Genomic DNA, 16,744 nt, shown 5'->3' on the forward strand with positions numbered 1-16,744 from the left:
CCTACCGTCCTCATCGGTGCTCTCCTGCTCCTCTATCAGGGTGCAGTCAATGAGGGAGATGACGCCGTTCTGCAGAGCAGGGGTAGGAGGTCAGAGGTGGGACAGCAAACCCCAGCCCTCCCGGGGCAGGAGGGGGTCCCTGCCCAGCACCCCGCTCACAGCCACCCACTCGCAGCCCCGCTCCCCAGCCCGGGGCCGGGAGGTGCCACAGGGCTCCTGGTGCCACCACCAGCACAGAGAGAGATTTGAGTGGAAAAAAGCAGTTTCTGACTGCTGGGGTGTCAGTTTTCCTTGTACAACCGATCAACTGTTTGTTTATAAATTATTTAATATGAGCTTTAAATTAAATTTCCCAAAAGTCTGTTGTAATTATCAGCTCTTCGCCACGGACTGTAATTTTTCAAACTGATAATTTAATGCCAGTAACGAGCAATTTCTCTATGATTCTTGCTCAATTAACTGCAAAACTTCCCCCAACAAAAGCCTGAGTCTTGGGAAGGGACCGGAGAAGACTGCGAGTGCTGTGCAGAAGCCGAGGCTGTAATTTAAGTTTCTCGCTGAATAGATTGTCAGGGCTCTGCTGCAAGGCACCTTCCTTTGCCAAGAGCTGGCAGTCTCTCGTCTTTGCACATGACTCAGCTCACACACCGCTGACAGCCACCCGGCCACGTGGAAGGAATGTGATCACCCAGTGCCCACAGGGGGCTGCAGGCACATGAGGGTGTGCTGGAGCCCGAGGCCCCCCCTGTCTGCCCCTGCCACCTGGCACCCACCTTGGTGAGGTGCAGCTTTCCTCCCGAGCCCCGGGTGCAGATGATCAGGTGCTTGGAGAAGAGGAAGCACTGCCGCTCGCCCTCCTTCCTCAGCGAGAGGGACCCCAGGCGCCCCCGCGTGATTTTCCCCTTCTCCGACATCGGCACTTGGATGAGGGACCCTGCGAGACAGAGGCACCGTCCCTGGCTCTGCCGCCACCGCGCATTGGAGGGATGGGGATGGGAACAGGGCACGGTCCTGGGGCCGGGCAGTGGCCAGGGTGACTGCGAGCACAGGGCTGGGACGGGACCAGCGAGCGGTTATTGTGGCCCCAGGGACCGAGAGGGCACCGGCTGCAGCCCCTGGTCTCCCCCGTGCCCGCCACCTGTCTGGGGTAGGAGCCCAGTAACAGCGACACACGCTGTGCCTCCGTGCTGAGCTACACCACGATGCTGAGGCTGCCTGACACGAGGCGCTTTGGGGCAGGGAGAAGTGGAAAAGGGGCGAGAGTTTGAATTTCACAGCTCACCAGACTGCGCCGCAGAGCGCTGCTGTGCCCAGGGTGGGGGCCGGGGGGCGTTGCGTTAAGAGAGGAGGGGAGGAAGGTCAGCACGAACACGGTACCTTGTCTGACAAAAGTCTGGCTGGTGTCCAGCAGAATCTCACAGCCCTCAATAATCATCCTCTCTATCGCCAGATTTTTCCGAATATTTTCGGTCTCGCTCACTTCGTCGTGCATTATCCTGAAGGAGAGAGAAGGAAAAGGTGGAGTTGCAGTGCAATGTGCCTGAGCTCTCCCAGTGGATCCCTTCCGACACCCCGAAGGGCTGCACTAGGTAGGATCACAAATGAAGAGATATCAAGAGAATTACAGCCCTCATCTGTATTTATACAGACAGGCTCTGGAGCTCAGGAGATAACCTAGATATTGGTCCAGATTACACCTCTAGATTTCTAGAGATTGAAGTGCTTCTTGTGCTCCTGTCCTTGCTGGGAAATCACAAAATTGTGGCTCAGGGCAGACAAATTCCCCCTCATCATGAAACCACCTCCAACGTCCCCGCTCCTTGAGGAGCAGAAAAGGGATGGAAACTCAACATGAGCGGGCTCAGGACTGAGGACCAGTGGGTTTGGCACAGAAAATACCTGCCACTGCTTCATTTCTCAGCCTGCTGAAAGCACCAGGCACCGAGTCCTGGGTGCCTCCAGGACATGGAGCCCCTGCCCCATTGCCTCCCCCTGCCCAGCCCCAGAGCCCCCGGCACAGGGCCCCCCGGCAGCGCTGACCTGGACAGCTCTTCCAGCTTGGACTTGGCATAATCCAGGCTGTTCCTCTCCACGTGCTCGTGCGGGGTGTGAGCCAGCAGCTCGTGCAGCGTCAGGATGTACCGGGGGATCTGCAGCGCAGCAAAGCACAGCAGGGCATCAGCCGTGGCCGTGGGGGGATGCGGATGGGCTGGGGGCGCACAGAGGGCTCTCGGTCCCCACCCGCTGCTGCCTCCAACCCCCTGATCTGGGAGGTTGTGAAAGCTCCCAGACTCCTTGTGCTAAAACTCAGCGATGGGAGGGAAGGCTCTGGGTCTGCCCAGGACCCTGCCGTGCCCCATCTCTGTCCTGGCAGCGCGGGGTCACCCCCACACCCCCAGCCCAGCACTGCTTGAGCAGCTGAGGCTCTGCACGGGTTCCAGCCCCTGCTGATCCTTCCCCACCACCAGATGCTTCCTGCAGGGCTCAGGGTTTGGCACCACCACGTTGTGCCTCTGGAGCCCGCGGTCACCTGGAACATGGGGTAGGTGAGGAAGGTCTCCAGGGTCCTCTCCTCGCAGTCAGGCTTGGCCTCGTAGTGCTTCAGCAGCTTGTCGAAGTCGCGGTTCTGCTTGCAGTGCGCCAGGATCTGCAGGCTGTACTGGTGGTTCCTGACAAACTCCTGGTAGATGTTCAGCATGGGCAGCAGGATGTCGAACAGGTCGGCTGCGAGCAGAAAGGCGCAGCAGGGAGGTGGGCGCGATGCCCCAGCCCCGCCTGGACGGGGCTCTGCCTGCCGCTGCCCCTGGCCAAGCACAGGGCTGGGGGCTGCAGGGCTGGGGGCTGCAGGGCCGGGGGCTGCAGGGCTGGGGGCTGCAGGGGCCCCCACGCTGGGATGCCCAGGACATGGGGACCTGAGCATGGCTGGGATGAGTGCGTGCACCCCATTAAGAGCCCCTGTCAGCTGCTAGCTGGGGGACTGATCAGCGCACTCACAGAACTGGGATCACAGAAACTGGTTGGGTTTTGGTGGTTTTTGTTTTGTTTTTATGCTCAAGCCCTTGCCTCCATGCCCGACGTTACCACGGCCCAGGGGCTGGCAGCGATGTGCCACGCTGCACTGCTCTGCTGCCCCCAATTAGCAGAAAGTCTGCTCAGCCTCGTTAGGACGAGCAGTGCAAACCAGAGGGTGCAGCACGACCCGCAGCAGGGGGGAGGTGAGGGGCACTCACCCAGCACGAGCGTTGGCCAGCTGGATATTCTCGCTTTCAGGCCTTGGTAAAAGATTTGGTGCAAAAACATGATCGTTTCGCTGGAAGATAAACCCAGAGGTGAAAGGCAGATGAACGAGAAGCAGATAATGAATGATTAGACCAAACCAGTAGCCCAGCTGGGGCACAGGGGAGCCCCCAGGTAGCCCAGGGACATGGCCCTACAAGGGAGGTCCCCTGGGGCAGGTAGGGGATGGTGGGCGAGGACAGAGGAGCCGCCTGGAAGCTGCCCTCAGACCCCCACTGTGTGGGGACGAGCCCCCTGCTCCTCCCAGCCCAGCCCCACAAACACATCGGGTTCTCTGTGCACAGCCCCACAAACACCATTAATTTCTCTGCACAGCCCCACACATCGCTCTGCAAACCCCAGTCCCCCCGGCTCAGGCTGGGAGCTGATTGGGATTCCCCTTTGCTCTCACTTCTGCTCCCTTTGGGAAATTGATGCCTTCTGCTGCTGTCTCGCCTCTGTTTGCTGGATTTGTTTAATTTCCAGTGGCTGATAAATCACCTTGGTGCTCTCCCCGCCAGGCAGCCCTGCCTACATCCCTGCCCAATGCACCTCATCCCCCAGCCCTGCCCGGTGGCTCCGGTTGCTGCACCGCGCCGTGCCAGCTCCCTGCCACGTGCAGCCACGCTGCCTCCGTCCCCTGTGCCCTGCGGGACCTTTCCACCCCCTCCCAGCACCGTCACCGCAGACACCTCCCCAGCACACCCCCACCCAGGCCCTGCATGGCCCAAAGCCCTGCTGCAGGCTCCGGGGAGCACCCCAGCACCCATCCCTGGGAGCCCGGAGCCTCCCCAAGCGCCCCCTGCCCCGTGCCCTCTGACGAAGCCCCCCCAGGCTGGCGCCCACCTGTTGAGGAAGATGCTACTGACATCGTCGTGCGTGATGGGGGGCTTCTTGGAGCTGGCTGCCATCCGCAGGGGCCGCAGGAAGTTGTTGACCAGGATGTGCAGCTGCTGCACGTACTCGGCCTCGGCCTCCAGCATGCTGAACACCACCTGGTTCCTCTTGCGCATGCTGTCGGCGTGGGGGGACCTGATGTAGTCCTGGATGATGGTCTTCCACTTCCTGCGGCACAGCCAGCCCCGCAGGAAGCTCTGCACCTGCCGAGCGAGCGGGGGCTTCGTCAGGGCACGGGCTGATGGCCTGAGCGGCCGCGCTGCGCTCGGCATGAGGGGTTAGGGGGGCTCCATCACACCGCCTCCGGGAGGCAGAGACACCTAGTTATGTTCCCCCGTCCTGGTGCACAATGTTATCTGTACCTCTGTGATGCCTCCCGGCTGGGAAGCAAAGAGTAAATAATTGAAACGCACCTCCTTATAGCAGACAGTGTCCTCTCTCCCCTTTTTACAGAGGGGAATGTAAAACCCCTATGGAAAGAGGCTGTTGCATTAACTCCTGCCCCCCTGCTGCACAGACACCGTGCCAGGCACCTTCCCACAGCAGGACCACGGACCCCGAACCCAACCTAAATGCAGGTTTCATCGCCCATGCCCTGCAGGTGCCCGGGGAGGCTCCAGGGCAGCACCCACACCTTGATGCGCTCGCCCTGTGCCGCTGACCACGGCATGGAGCTGGAGCAGGGCGTGCAGTGAGTGGCACCTGCTGCGCAGCACAGCGTGCTCTCGCCAAGGGCAGGCAATTTGCAGCAGGTTTCACTGCAGGGGCTGTTGCTTCCTGCAGAGAATTCTGCTTGGGCAGTGGTTTTTCTTCTTAAAAATACAAGGGTTAACCACAGCCCCTGGAGAAGTGACACGTAAGAAGGTGTGATTTGTGTGTGAGCTGGCCACGGCTGCTCAGTCACCAGGGGAGAGCGGAGAGCACCTGACGGAGCAAAGAGCCAGCAGAAGGACGCCCGGATTTACAGGGCACATTCACCTCCTTACAGCCTCGATGAGCAACAATGATCCCTGGTATCTGCTCGAGCAGCTCCCCCACAGCCTGCTCCAGGAGAGCAAGGATCGCGCTTCCAGCCCTCAGCCTGTCCCCGCGGGTCCCCCAGCCGGGACAAACCTTTTTGATTTTCTTGATGTCGCTGTCGTCGTCACTCGGAGCGCTGCTCTGCACGGACTGGATGCGCTCGTGGTCCTTGAGCAGGGAGGCGATCTGCGGGCACAGGGACAGCGTGAGCGGGGCTCGCCGCGACCGCCCCAGCGCCCCTGCACCGTGCCAGCAGCCGGCACGCGCTCGGGATGCCCTGAGGATGTGAGCATCAGGCTCATTCTGTCCTCAGTGGGACATCAGCCAAGAGCCAAAAGGGGACATGTCCCACACCCATCAGGTGTGGTGCCCTCCCTGCATCACTGACCACACGGCACAACTGGAGACCTCGCCAGGCGCCAAACACCGGCTGCACCACTGCTGCCTGGGGGCACCTCCACGTGCTGTGCTGGAGAAGTGATTAGGAGAGAAAGGGGCAGAAAGATCTAAAGTCCCTGAAGCTTGCAGAGAGGGACAAACTTCGATTCAGTCACAGCTTTACAGCACAAATTTGGTTGAATCTATTTTTAGCTTTACGCATTTGAATTTTTAGCTTCTTGCTGCCGTACTCATCGCCCTATCCCCAGCGCTGCAACTATTCATAAAGCTACAGGGAAGGGTAAGAAAAAACAAAAAGTGCTACCCAGAAAATAAAAAGGGTCACACGAGCCAAACGTGTGCTGGTCTTTGGAGAGCTGGGCTGGCAGGGAGGAAGGAAGGTCCGTGAGAGCACAGCTGTCCTGCGGGTGGGCAGAGCTGCTTCTGCCACACGGTCGCAGCCCAGGAAAAGGAAGTTATTTCTACAAATTTCTGAGCGTTTCAAATGAATTGCCTCTTCCAAACTTTAACAAAATGCCACATTTTTCATGCAATCATTAGGTAGAAAACGCTTCATGTCCCTCTGATCACTGCCTGTGAACGAGGCTCAGCAGTGCTGGTGGATGCTCCGGATCGAGCCATGACCAGGGGAACCCCTGGAGCCCTTCAGGACCCCGCATGGCCATGGGATCACTGCAGGCTTCCCCTGTTCCCATCCCTAGAGCTGCTTTTGGGAAGAGGTGGCTGCAAGGCCTCCAGCAGCTCCTCTCCCCTCTGCTCTCACAGGGAGCAGCGCCTGCACCTCGACTCTCAGTGCCTGCCGGCACCACCCCATGATCCGCACCCTGCCTGGCAGCTGACTTGTGATTAGGGCTGATCAAACACAGCTTCTTAAAAAATGAAGTGGGGTTATTTTGGATTCCCTATCGGTTAATGGCTGGAAATAATCCTTCCCGGGGCTGGAAGTGAAGTTTATGCTGTTTGGCTGATGAACACACACAGCATGGGAAAAGGACTGGGGGTTGGGGGGTCTCGTGCTTTTTGGTTGTTGTTGTTTTGTTTAATTGAGTAAGCAAAATTTGCACATTAAAGTAGAAGCAGATTATTTGATCTCTACACTTCAAAGCCTGCAGATGAGTGAAAAAAACCTGCACAAGGTAAAAGCCCAAGTACCTGTGCCCGGGGAAGCGCTGCGGAGCTGCAGCTCCCTCCAGCCCCTGCCCCGTGGTTTTAACCCACAGCCCCGGGCTGGGGCTGGGCGCTGTGACACCCGCACCTCCCCAGGCAAAAACACCGACGGGCAGCAGCGAAGCCTTAATCCTGGTGGGAAATGTGATGGGAACTTGGCCCAGGGTGGGCCCAGAGGGGGACAGGGACGTCACACACCAAGCAGGTGGAGGGCTTGGGCACTGCTCCTGCTGTGCTGGAGCGCACAAGCTCAGCGGTGCCACGGCTGCTCCTGGGGCACCCCCAGGGGTGAGGAGCCGACAGCTCCAAGCAGCAGCCACAGCACCCCAGCAGCACCCGTGCTGTGCAGTGTGGGGATGCCGGGGGCTGCAGCCCTGCTGGGGGGCAGGTGGGTGGCAGGGGACACGCTCAGCCCTCGGAGCCGGCTGCTGAGTCACGGCGGTGTCTCGGAGCCTCGCCTGCCCTCACCCGAGCCACTCAGCCTGCCCACGGCCGAGCTGCTGCGTGCCAGCCGCCGGGAGAGGTCCGGGCAGCAGGCCTCGGGAGCAGCTCCCGTTGGAAAGAGAACCCCTTCCAAGGGAACTGGTTTATTTACAGCGTGGTTTATGTTAATTCCCTGATGTATTTAGGTTACCAGAACGGCTGCAGCTTGCAGCTGGCAAAGGCAGCATCCCTCCCCAAGGCGATCCAGCCTCCCCGTTCCTGTTCCTGTTACTCCTGCAGCTCTGCAGTGCCCAAAAACACCAGGCACAGCCCGCACAGAGGTGTCCAACCATGGTGTGTATGATGAAAACGACAGAGGGCAAAATGTTACAGCAGGGAGGCCCCATCTCTCCCCTGTACCTCATACCAGGACTCGCCAGCCCCTTCCCCAGCCCTCTCTGATGGAGCAAACGTTCCCCTGCCCCAGCAGTCACAGCCACTCATGTAACAGGAACCCCAAATGCTGGAAACTGCTCCATGCCCGTGACACCCTCACTCCTCTCTGCATGAGGATCAGGCTGGGGTTCACTAAACAAATGTAAAAACATGACCGAGGTGCCCACAGGACCACGGTCCGAGCCGGTGCAGGTGCCACCACTGCCGTGCCCACACGACCACCCTGAGCCCCCGGAGCCGTGGCACCCGGCGCAGCAAAGCCAGGCTCCGTACCTCTGCCTTCAGGCGCTCGATCTCGATTTCCCCATCTTCAATCTGTTGTCGAAGTTGCTTGGCAACAGTTTTCTCAGTTTCCACAATCTGAAGTAAATGGAGGTACTTCTGCATCAAAGCCTCGTGCTCCGTGGCCAGGTTCCTGTAGCTGCAGGCAGACGCGGCCGTTAGCACGGCTCCTGGCTCCCTGCTCCCCACCACGGCCCCTGCGCATCCCCGGGGACCCCACCACGAGCTGCTCGGGCTGGCTGGGGCTGTATCCTGCCCCCCTGGCATGTAGGTTTGCCACATGCTTGGGGGGATTGCAGACAGTAAAGATAATGCAGATTTTAAGGGAACGGCAGGGCAATAAAATGAAACAAAAATCACGACCAAACCTCTGACTGCAGGGTGACACGAGGGGCCCGCAGCCCTCACCTGGCGTGAGCGATCGCCGCCACCCACTCGTCGCAGTCCTTGGCGTCCTCGGTGCGCAGCTCCAGGGTCTTCTGGTTCTCGTGGGTGAAGTTCACGGTAAAGTAATGCTGCGGGGGCAAGGGGGGGGGTCACTGCTCACTCACGGGGCCATCAGGAAGGCCCCTTATGGTCAACCGCACGCTGCTTGGTTTTAAATAAAGCCCCTGGAAGCCCTGCCTCGGGAGCACGCAGGGACATAGGGCCATGGGGGGGGGAAGATGCTGCCAGCTGGCCAAGAGGCTCAGCCCCACCACGGGCACTTACGGGGACACGAAATGCTGGGAGGTGACGGCTGCTGGCAAATGCTGTTTGCAGCCACATAAAACAACCCCGGCCAGGAGGCTGAAACCTTGGGGAGAGCCTCGCCACGGGGCAGGGGCTGAGCAGGACGCGCCACGGCCCCTGGTGCCAGGGTGAAGCCGCAGCCCCACGCGTGGCAGCGCCAGCACCGGGCGGCTCTTGCGGCCGGCAGCGTAGCAGGACGCGGCACAGCAGCTATATTTAGCCTCCCTTGACATTTACAGTATTTGTGTTAATTGTGCTGGCGGTGGCAGCCCGCGCTGGCTCGCGGTTTGTGCCGTTGGAGCGTTTTGCTGCTGTCTCCTTGGAGACCGGTAACGCGGCAGCGCCAGATCCCACCGCCGGCGGCTGGACCAAGGCGAAACCCACCGGGAGCAGCTCCTCCTGGCACCAGCTCCTCAGCCGCTCAGCTTAACACGGGTCCTGAATTAATGGGGCAAAAACAACTCCCAGCAAGGACAGGGCTGATGCAGCCGCGGCTCTGAGGACGGCGGGCAGCGAGCACGAGCTCCGGCACTTCTGTCCAGGGAGCCCAAATGCTGCTGGAGCTGTTGGCTTCTCGAGCCGTGCAGGTTGTTGGGCCTCCCTGGTGCATGCCCAGCTCTCTTAACACCCCTTCCCCTGCAAACAGGGCTAAGCAGCTTGTCCAGTCCACCAGCCCAGAAACCCTCCCCTGGAGCACGGGCCCCAGGAGCATCCCCAGCCCCACAAGGACACGGCCACGGTGCTCCTGGCCCTGCCACCTGCCCGCGAGGACGTGCTTGGGGGGCGAGGACATGCTTGGGGGGCTGCAGCAGGACGTGAGGCCGGTGCCGGGCAAGGCTCACAGCACAAATGGCCCCAAAAAGCAGCGGTGTGTGTGCGGCAAGCAGCACCGAGCCCCCCGCACACCGCGGGGCTGCTGCCCCCCGGCCACCCCTCGTGCTCCAGTGCGGGGTCCTGGGAGCCGCGAGCAGGGCGCAGCTCGCGCTGTCACTCCGTTACCCACAGACAATACCCAGGAAGTGCAGCGTGCTCGGAAGGAGGAAGTTATTTTATATTTGAATAATAAAACTCCCACCACCTGTTATCTCCTCCTGAATTATGAGCCTTCTCTGTTATCACAGCGACACATCACACTCGACAGCACGGGAACATCTCCAGCGGCGCCTGGAGCCCGAGACAGGGCTGGGGCACGGGGCAGGAGCTGGGAGGGCACCAGAGCAGCACCGTCCCCTCCCCACAGCACCGTCCCATCCCCACAGCACCGTCCCCCTGCCCGCAGCCAGACCCCCCAGCCCAGCTCCCCGCAGAACCTGTGCAGGCAGCCAGGCCGTCCCCACCCCACCGCAGCTCACATTTGCTCCTTCTCAGTCCCTTCTCTGCTCATTTGCAGCCCTCATTAGCTCACAGCTGTGGAGGTACTTAGGAACCAAATCACCTTTAATCAAACCACCACTCACTCTGCTTTCTGAGGAAGGAGACATACGCAGCTCCTCAAGTCCCTCATTATGGGGCATTTTGCAGCCTCCCCGTCCCTGCGGTGCCTTCTGCAGCCTGCAGGCTCCGGGTGCCAGCTGCAGGATGCTCGTCCCCCCCTCCCCAGCACTGCAGAGGTTTTATCCCTTGTTTGGGGGCAGCAAGTCTGCCTGCAGGGCGACACGGGGGCATTTCAGGTCACAAAGCAAAACATTGCAAGAAAGAGCAAGAAAGTCACCAGCCCTGTGCCCGCAGCGGGACAGAGGCAGCCCTGCGGCCGTCACCTGCCCTCTGCAGGCACCGAAAGCCCCAACGTGCAGAGCTCCTTGGTGGGTGCTGCCCAGGGACCCCCGTGGCCACCACTCTCTGCCCGCCGAGCCCAGCCCGCTGGGCAGCCCTGGGGACAGGGCAGGCTCCCTGCAGCCTGAGCCAGGCTCAGCACCGCGTCCCTGGCAGGGCTCTGCAGGAGCCAGACCCTTTTTCCAGAGCCTCGAGCCACCCAGGCATCCCAGGGAGCCGGCTGCAGGCATTTCTCAGCACAGGCAAACAAGGCACTCTGCTTTCGCCTCAGCCCCTGAAACACTTCAAACACACCGAGATAATGCAGCCCGGGGCAGACACCGGATAAAAAACCTCAGCTCCTGCAGCCTGGCAAAGCCAGCACCTGGATGCTGGGCGCTGCTGCGGGGTGCTGAGCATGGGAGCAGCCAGGGCCACGTCCCCACTGCACAACCGCTGCTCCTGCGGGAACCTGCGGGACCCCGCTTGTCCCCCACCATCAGAGGTGTCCCCAGGGCCCTGTGGTGGCACGGAGCAGGGACCCAGCCCGGAGGGACCTGCTGCAGCCCCGGCACCCCGAGCCCCGCTCCAGAAGTCCGCTCCCGCTGCCACTTCGGCAAGGTCCCCAGCGCCAGCGCGGCTATTGTTACTGAGACAAGAGGACAAGAGCAAAATGCTGCTTGGGAGCTATTTCTGCTTCCAGAATCTCAACAAACGACTTTGAATTAATGAAGGAGACTACCCGAGTGATTAATGTGCAGGGCCTAGCTGCACAGAAACATCCTCCCTCATGTCTGATGTCCCCGGGCTGGCGCAGCCGGCGGCTCTGCCCTGTGCCAAGCAGCGTGCCATAGAGGCAAAGCCTGGGTGTGCACACACCGCTCACAGGGGCTGTGCTGGGGGGGCATTAACAGGGAACTGGTGCATGGGGTCCGACCGCTGAGACCGGGCAGGCTGAGCAAGGGGCTCCGTCCTCACCCTGGGACCTGGGGACAGCACCGGCACTGCAGGTACTGGGGACAAAACAGCCCGGTCTGCGGTGTTCAGAATAAAGGAGAAGGGAACGGCAGGGGCAGACCTGCCGTACGCAGGAGCACTGCTGTTGGCCCAACCACGCTCTTTTGTTTCTTACCTTTTACTAAGCAAGCACATTAAAAATAAATAAAAACCCAAAGGTTTAAAATCATGCATTGTTTCAAAAATAGGAGATCGAACTGTTCCAGACCTGGAGCCGGGCTCTCTTGGCAGCAGCTGGCCGAACACCTCTGGGTGCTGCTGCTGGCTCAGCCGGGCGCTGCTCGTGCAGGAGGGTTTGGCTGGGGACGCTCGCCCAGCTGTGCCGAGGAGCCCAGCAAGGTGCCGGGGTGCGGGCAGGAGCTGGGGCACCGAGCCCTGGTGCCTCTGGGAGCGGTTCTCAGGACCCCTGAGCCCCTCCAATGCCTCAGGTGTGAGGGCAGGCTTCATTACCAGCCGTGACTTGAGGCCACAGCTCTGTGCCCAGTGCCACCTCCCAGCTCCAGTGGGTGCCAGCAATTTGCTGCATGGAGCAGCTCTGCCCGGCCGTCCCGTGGGGCTCCCCACCCGTGGCAGGCGCTGCCCCATGTCCCGCAGTGGGGTGCTGCCCCTGCACGGGGACACACATCCCCTCGTCGCCCGTGGCACGCAGGTACGTGGACGCCTGCTCATGCCGCTGACGGTTATTGCAGCTGACATAAAGGGCAAGGGAGGAGAAATGGCCTGCTCTGGATGGATGAGTCTAAAAATCCACAGCCAGCACCGGCAGCTTTGAGCTTCACTGACCTACATACCGTGGGCGCTGGGGAGCCAGGACCTGTGACTCAGACGGAGAGGGGTGGCCAGGCAGCTCGCTGGCTTACGGGCAGCTCTCACAAAATAAGAGAGGCAGCAGGTTCCCTCCTGTGCCGCAGGACGTGCTGTAAGGGGCTCACACACGGGCACTTTGGGCAGGCTCTGAAGCTGTGCTCCCATGCAGCCAGGGAGCGCAGCCATCACCTCAGCCTTGGAGGGGGCACGAGGGGCACAGCAGCACCCCAAACCCCTGAGCTGGGGCGCAGCAGAGACGCAAACCTCTGCCCAGCTCCATGTACGAGCATCGGCATCGCTGCAATGCCTCCGTGTTTGTGCGAATCCCCTGCCCCTCTGGCAGATTTCACAAATCTCCTGGATGAGAACGTGTGAAAGCCAGGGAAGAACTGGCATCAGGCTTAAAACACAGAGCCACCAGGACCACCTGCAGGTTGGTGAGTAGTTGGGGTTTACAGTTCAGGAACTGTACTTTATGTTCAAAACAGATTTCATGTAAATACACTCAGGTTCCTAATGCCCCGGGTATGAAGGCGGAGTTACTGCCACCTTCATCTCATGGCAGAAAGCCTGGCTGGAAGCTCATGGTTCTAGAAAACTGTTCTGACTCCAAGCTCATAAACACCCAGCTGGACAACGGGCACAGAGCCAGCGAGCCACGGGAAGGAGGCTGACAGGAGAAGCCAAGCTGCGCTCTGTGGGCCAGGAGGTCTCTGAAGAGAGCCATACATCTCCCCCCAAAAAAAGTTACACTGGAAAAAAAAATCCTTTTAGGTTTTGAATAGTGTTTTGCTTTTCAGATCTTCTGGTTTTGTTTCAGATGTGAAAATGCTCTCAGCCTTTTTCCTTTATCAGAAGCCACAGTGTACTACTGACCTCCAGTCTTTGGTGATGAAAACACCCTGATGACCATTCTATGACTTCGGCTGGGGGTTTTGATGCACCAAACCACTTTTTTCAACGACACAGCAACCTGGCAGCTCCCGGGGCAGCGGGGATCTGAGCCGCCAGTGCTGAACTTTTGGGACTGGATCTGCCAAACCCTGGGGAGGCGTTTAGTGCCTGCACCCCTCCGTGGCTGGGACAGCTGGGGACATCCTACTGACCACACAGTAACCAAACATACCTGGAACACCACCAAAAAACACCAGCTTGGAATACCCACAGCAAAGGAAGCTGTGACACAGCACGTCCTTTGCTCTCCTGATGTTCTGGGACCTGTGGATTTGGGTGGACCGGAGACTTTTAAAAAAAAACATTTGTAAACGTGTAGACAAGCACAGCCCCGAACAGCACGGGCAGATGACTGCTTAATGTGTGCACCCTGCTCAGCCTGGCCACAGGCACCGCAGACGCTCGTGGGCCCCTGCTGCCAGCAGGGTCCGGGCTTCAGGGGGGTGCCGGCAGCCCCGGCAGCGCAGCCCCACTGCCCGCTCGCAGCGAGCTTTGTCCTGACCGGCTCATGTTGTGCTTACTGCTGGGGGGATAATTTATTCAGTGACTTCAGCTCCTTTGTTCGCAGAACATCTGTAAGAAGAATTTTTGCCCCCAAATTTCCTTACTGGGATTTCTATGAGAAATTTGGGGAATTTGGCTTTTTATCCTATGACAAAGCCAGTCAGCGCAGAGGCAAGGTGTCCTGTGCTCGCTCACAGCCACCTCGCTTCATCGCGATCAGTCACACAGATCACATTATATTATCCTGTCCTTTGAATAAGCGTAATGTGAATAATCAGAGAGCCTGCAATCAGACAGCAGCAGGCTCAGGATACCCCCAAGAAAAATCAGACTTTTCTAGAACACGGCGAGCGCAGTCCCTCCCCGTGCAAAGCGCGCTTGGTACAGAAACTCAGCCGCTGCTGGATTCAGGGCCAATGACAGCATCTCCATGCGGCTCGCCGAGTGCTGTCTCCACGCAGCCCTGCCGCATGGCCCGGCACCCACTGCTTTTGTTTTGCTGCGGCTGGCAGCCGGCCCGCGGTAGCGCCCTCACCCCACGCCTGCCCCCAAACACCTCCCTGCTGGTCCCCGTGGGGAGCCGTGTGCCCTGCCCACAGGCCCAGCGCCGCTCTCCCTTTCCTGCTGCTCATTTTGGGGCCACGTTCAAAGCCGCTTGTGGCTCCCTTTCTGCTGCTCCCACTCCCACTGCCCACAGCCTGGGTGGTCCCTGCCAGCCGGGACATGGCACAGATCCCTGAGACGGGTGCTTGTCCATTCCCACCAGCTGTACTTGCAGCTTTCCTCCAGTTCATCCATTATCGCCCCTTTCTGTGGGCTCTGTACCCGTGAGCTCTGCCATGTGCACCCTCAGGGAGCTCCCCGTGCTCCCCATCCACCAGCAGCAGGAGCTCAGCCGCAGCTCCCAGCCTGGCCAGGGTCGCTCCCTCCCAGTGAGGGCAGCGCGCGCTCCGTGGGCACCGTCTGGGACCCTGCTGGGGGATTTGGGGCAAGGAGCACACAAGGACAGCACCCACGGGAGGGCAGCTCAGGGGGTTGGAGGTGCTCCAGCACCCCTCCCCTCCAGCCCCATGGCACGGGGATGGTGCTGCCGGACGGGGTGCCCCGGTGCCCACGGTACCTCTGGTTGGCACCCACGACTCCTTGTGCTGCTGGTGCTGCGGAGAGATGTGGTTTTCTCACACCCTCCTTAGCTGTGCAGGGAAATAAATGAGCAGGGTGGGATGGAGGGGAGCAGAAACCCACCTCGAGGGGCTGGAGGGAGCCACTGCCAGCGGCCGTCACCGCCCCACCGGGCAGCTGCCCAGCTCCCCTCCAGCCTCGCATCTCACAAGACGCTTCCTCCGGTCCCCACTGCCTCCCCAGTAGCACAGACAATAAATGTTATTATGCCTATCACTGGCAAAAGCTTAAGAGATGGGGGAAGAAAATCCAGAGTTATACGCCGTGTGCGCACAAGAGCAGCCTCGCCTTTGTGGGAAAAAAGCCTCCTCGCTTCAGAGTGCTCCCGAGTTTCAAGTCAAGGGTTTTCGCACAGCGCTGCCACTTGACTCAGCATCATCTTGGCTCTCATCTGAGCCACAGAGGGCTGCTGGTGGAGCACTCGTGGCACCGGGTGCAGGCCTGCAAACCCGCCTCGAACTGTGTCCCCCTCCCTCCTCCTTTGCCCCCTGTGCCTCCCACAGCTGTGATGTGGCAACGCCAAAATCCCCATAGCCTTGTCCTCGCTGGCTGCAGGGATGGGGACAGCAGGTCCCAGGGGAATGCCTGGTGCAGGCACCAACGGGGGACAAAAAGGGGGAGTCACCCCGCAGGGCCGTGCACCTGCCCACTGCCCTGTCAGTTCTGCACCCCAAAGCCCCCCGCAGCACCCCCTGGCAGCTGAGCAGTGGGCTGTCCCCGGGGCCAGAGCCTGGCACCCCACCCAGACACGAAATATTTCGCAAAAGCAAAGAGATTTGAAGAAAATTTCATCTGCAGAAACACAGGCTAAAAGAGAGGAGTTTCCAGAGGTGCCCAAATCCCTGTTCAGTGCCTCTGTTTTTCAAATAACTTTGCTCCTTTATTCTCCCATGTGCTGCATGCTAAAAATACACCGCATTCACAGGAAAAAAAAATCCACACCAAAGCAAAATACAGGAGCATTAAAACAGAGAGGGTTTTGGAAGACCAACTTTTTAAAAATTCTCTTTTCTGGAGAATCTGAAACCTTCCAGGTTTTACCCCAGTTACGAAGGACTCTAAATGTGAACCTCCTCCGTGAAGGGAACCCTGTCCCCCCAGCCTGACCCACAGCTGCCTGGATGGATGAATTCCCTCAGAAAACAATTAACGGTGATGATGGGCAATGCTCGAAATTTCCTCAGCACCTTCCTCCCGAAGAGCCACCAATGCTGAACAAGGCTTGGTACCAGGTGAGCTGGAGGAAAGCATCCCCTCTGTTCTGCAGGACTGACCCCTTCCTCAGACACCTCCCGGCTTTCCTTGCCGTTTGCTTGCCTTCAGCGTCCTGCACAGCCCCGTTGCAGACCTGCACCATGAATATTCTGCTGCTAACCTCATCTGGTATGAGATTAATTCGTTGCAAAGCAGTGAGTATTCAAGTGTTCGAGCGCTTTCATTTAAAATTGTCCCAGTGAATTCTACAAAATCACGAGCCAGGTGCTAGCCCTGGGTAAAGCAGTGCGGGTCAGGGCCTTGCAGTACTTGGTGTGCCAGGAGCTCTCTGCACCGCCTGGTTGCAGCCCCGTTACACCAGAGGAAAATCTTCCAGGTGTGTTCTGAAATTGAAAGGGATGGTGACGGCCTCCCCTTAGCGTTCCCCTGACAGAAAATCCCTCCTGTACAAACACAAAGAGCCAAAACCTGGCTAGCAAGCTTGATTTGAGCCAAACCAGGGATGAGCAACAGCATCTATCACGCTGCCACGGGGGCGCAGCTGCCAGAGCAGGACAGCAGCGTGACCCCCCCGCAGACACACACCCCTGGCTGCTGCTGGAAGCAGACCACGCAGCACGCAGGGGGCCACTCGAATGCAAGAGCCAGGACTGGGAGAGAA

At 59.5% G+C, this 16,744-nt stretch overlaps 1 protein-coding gene across 3 annotated transcripts in view; it reads right to left on the minus strand.

The window, feature by feature from the left end:
• Positions 1-16,744, minus strand: part of RASGRF1 (Ras protein specific guanine nucleotide releasing factor 1) — a 78,053-nt gene that overhangs the window by 11,980 nt on the left and 49,329 nt on the right. For all 3 annotated transcript variants that reach the window (XM_038184817.2, XM_027465701.3, XM_027465699.3), the window contains exons 2-11: positions 8,329-8,435; positions 7,912-8,059; positions 5,287-5,379; positions 4,123-4,376; positions 3,231-3,310; positions 2,531-2,724; positions 2,041-2,150; positions 1,378-1,496; positions 774-934; positions 6-69 (exon numbers count right to left, since the gene is read on the minus strand). In XM_038184817.2, the coding sequence (XP_038040745.1) occupies positions 6-69; positions 774-934; positions 1,378-1,496; positions 2,041-2,150; positions 2,531-2,724; positions 3,231-3,310; positions 4,123-4,376; positions 5,287-5,379; positions 7,912-8,025 (1,189 nt within the window). In that variant the 5' untranslated portion in view covers positions 8,026-8,059; positions 8,329-8,435. The remainder of the gene's footprint in view (positions 1-5; positions 70-773; positions 935-1,377; positions 1,497-2,040; positions 2,151-2,530; positions 2,725-3,230; positions 3,311-4,122; positions 4,377-5,286; positions 5,380-7,911; positions 8,060-8,328; positions 8,436-16,744) is intronic.

This window comes from Anas platyrhynchos, chromosome 11 (genome assembly GCF_047663525.1).
Source record: "Anas platyrhynchos isolate ZD024472 breed Pekin duck chromosome 11, IASCAAS_PekinDuck_T2T, whole genome shotgun sequence".
NCBI lineage: Eukaryota > Metazoa > Chordata > Aves > Anseriformes > Anatidae > Anas > Anas platyrhynchos.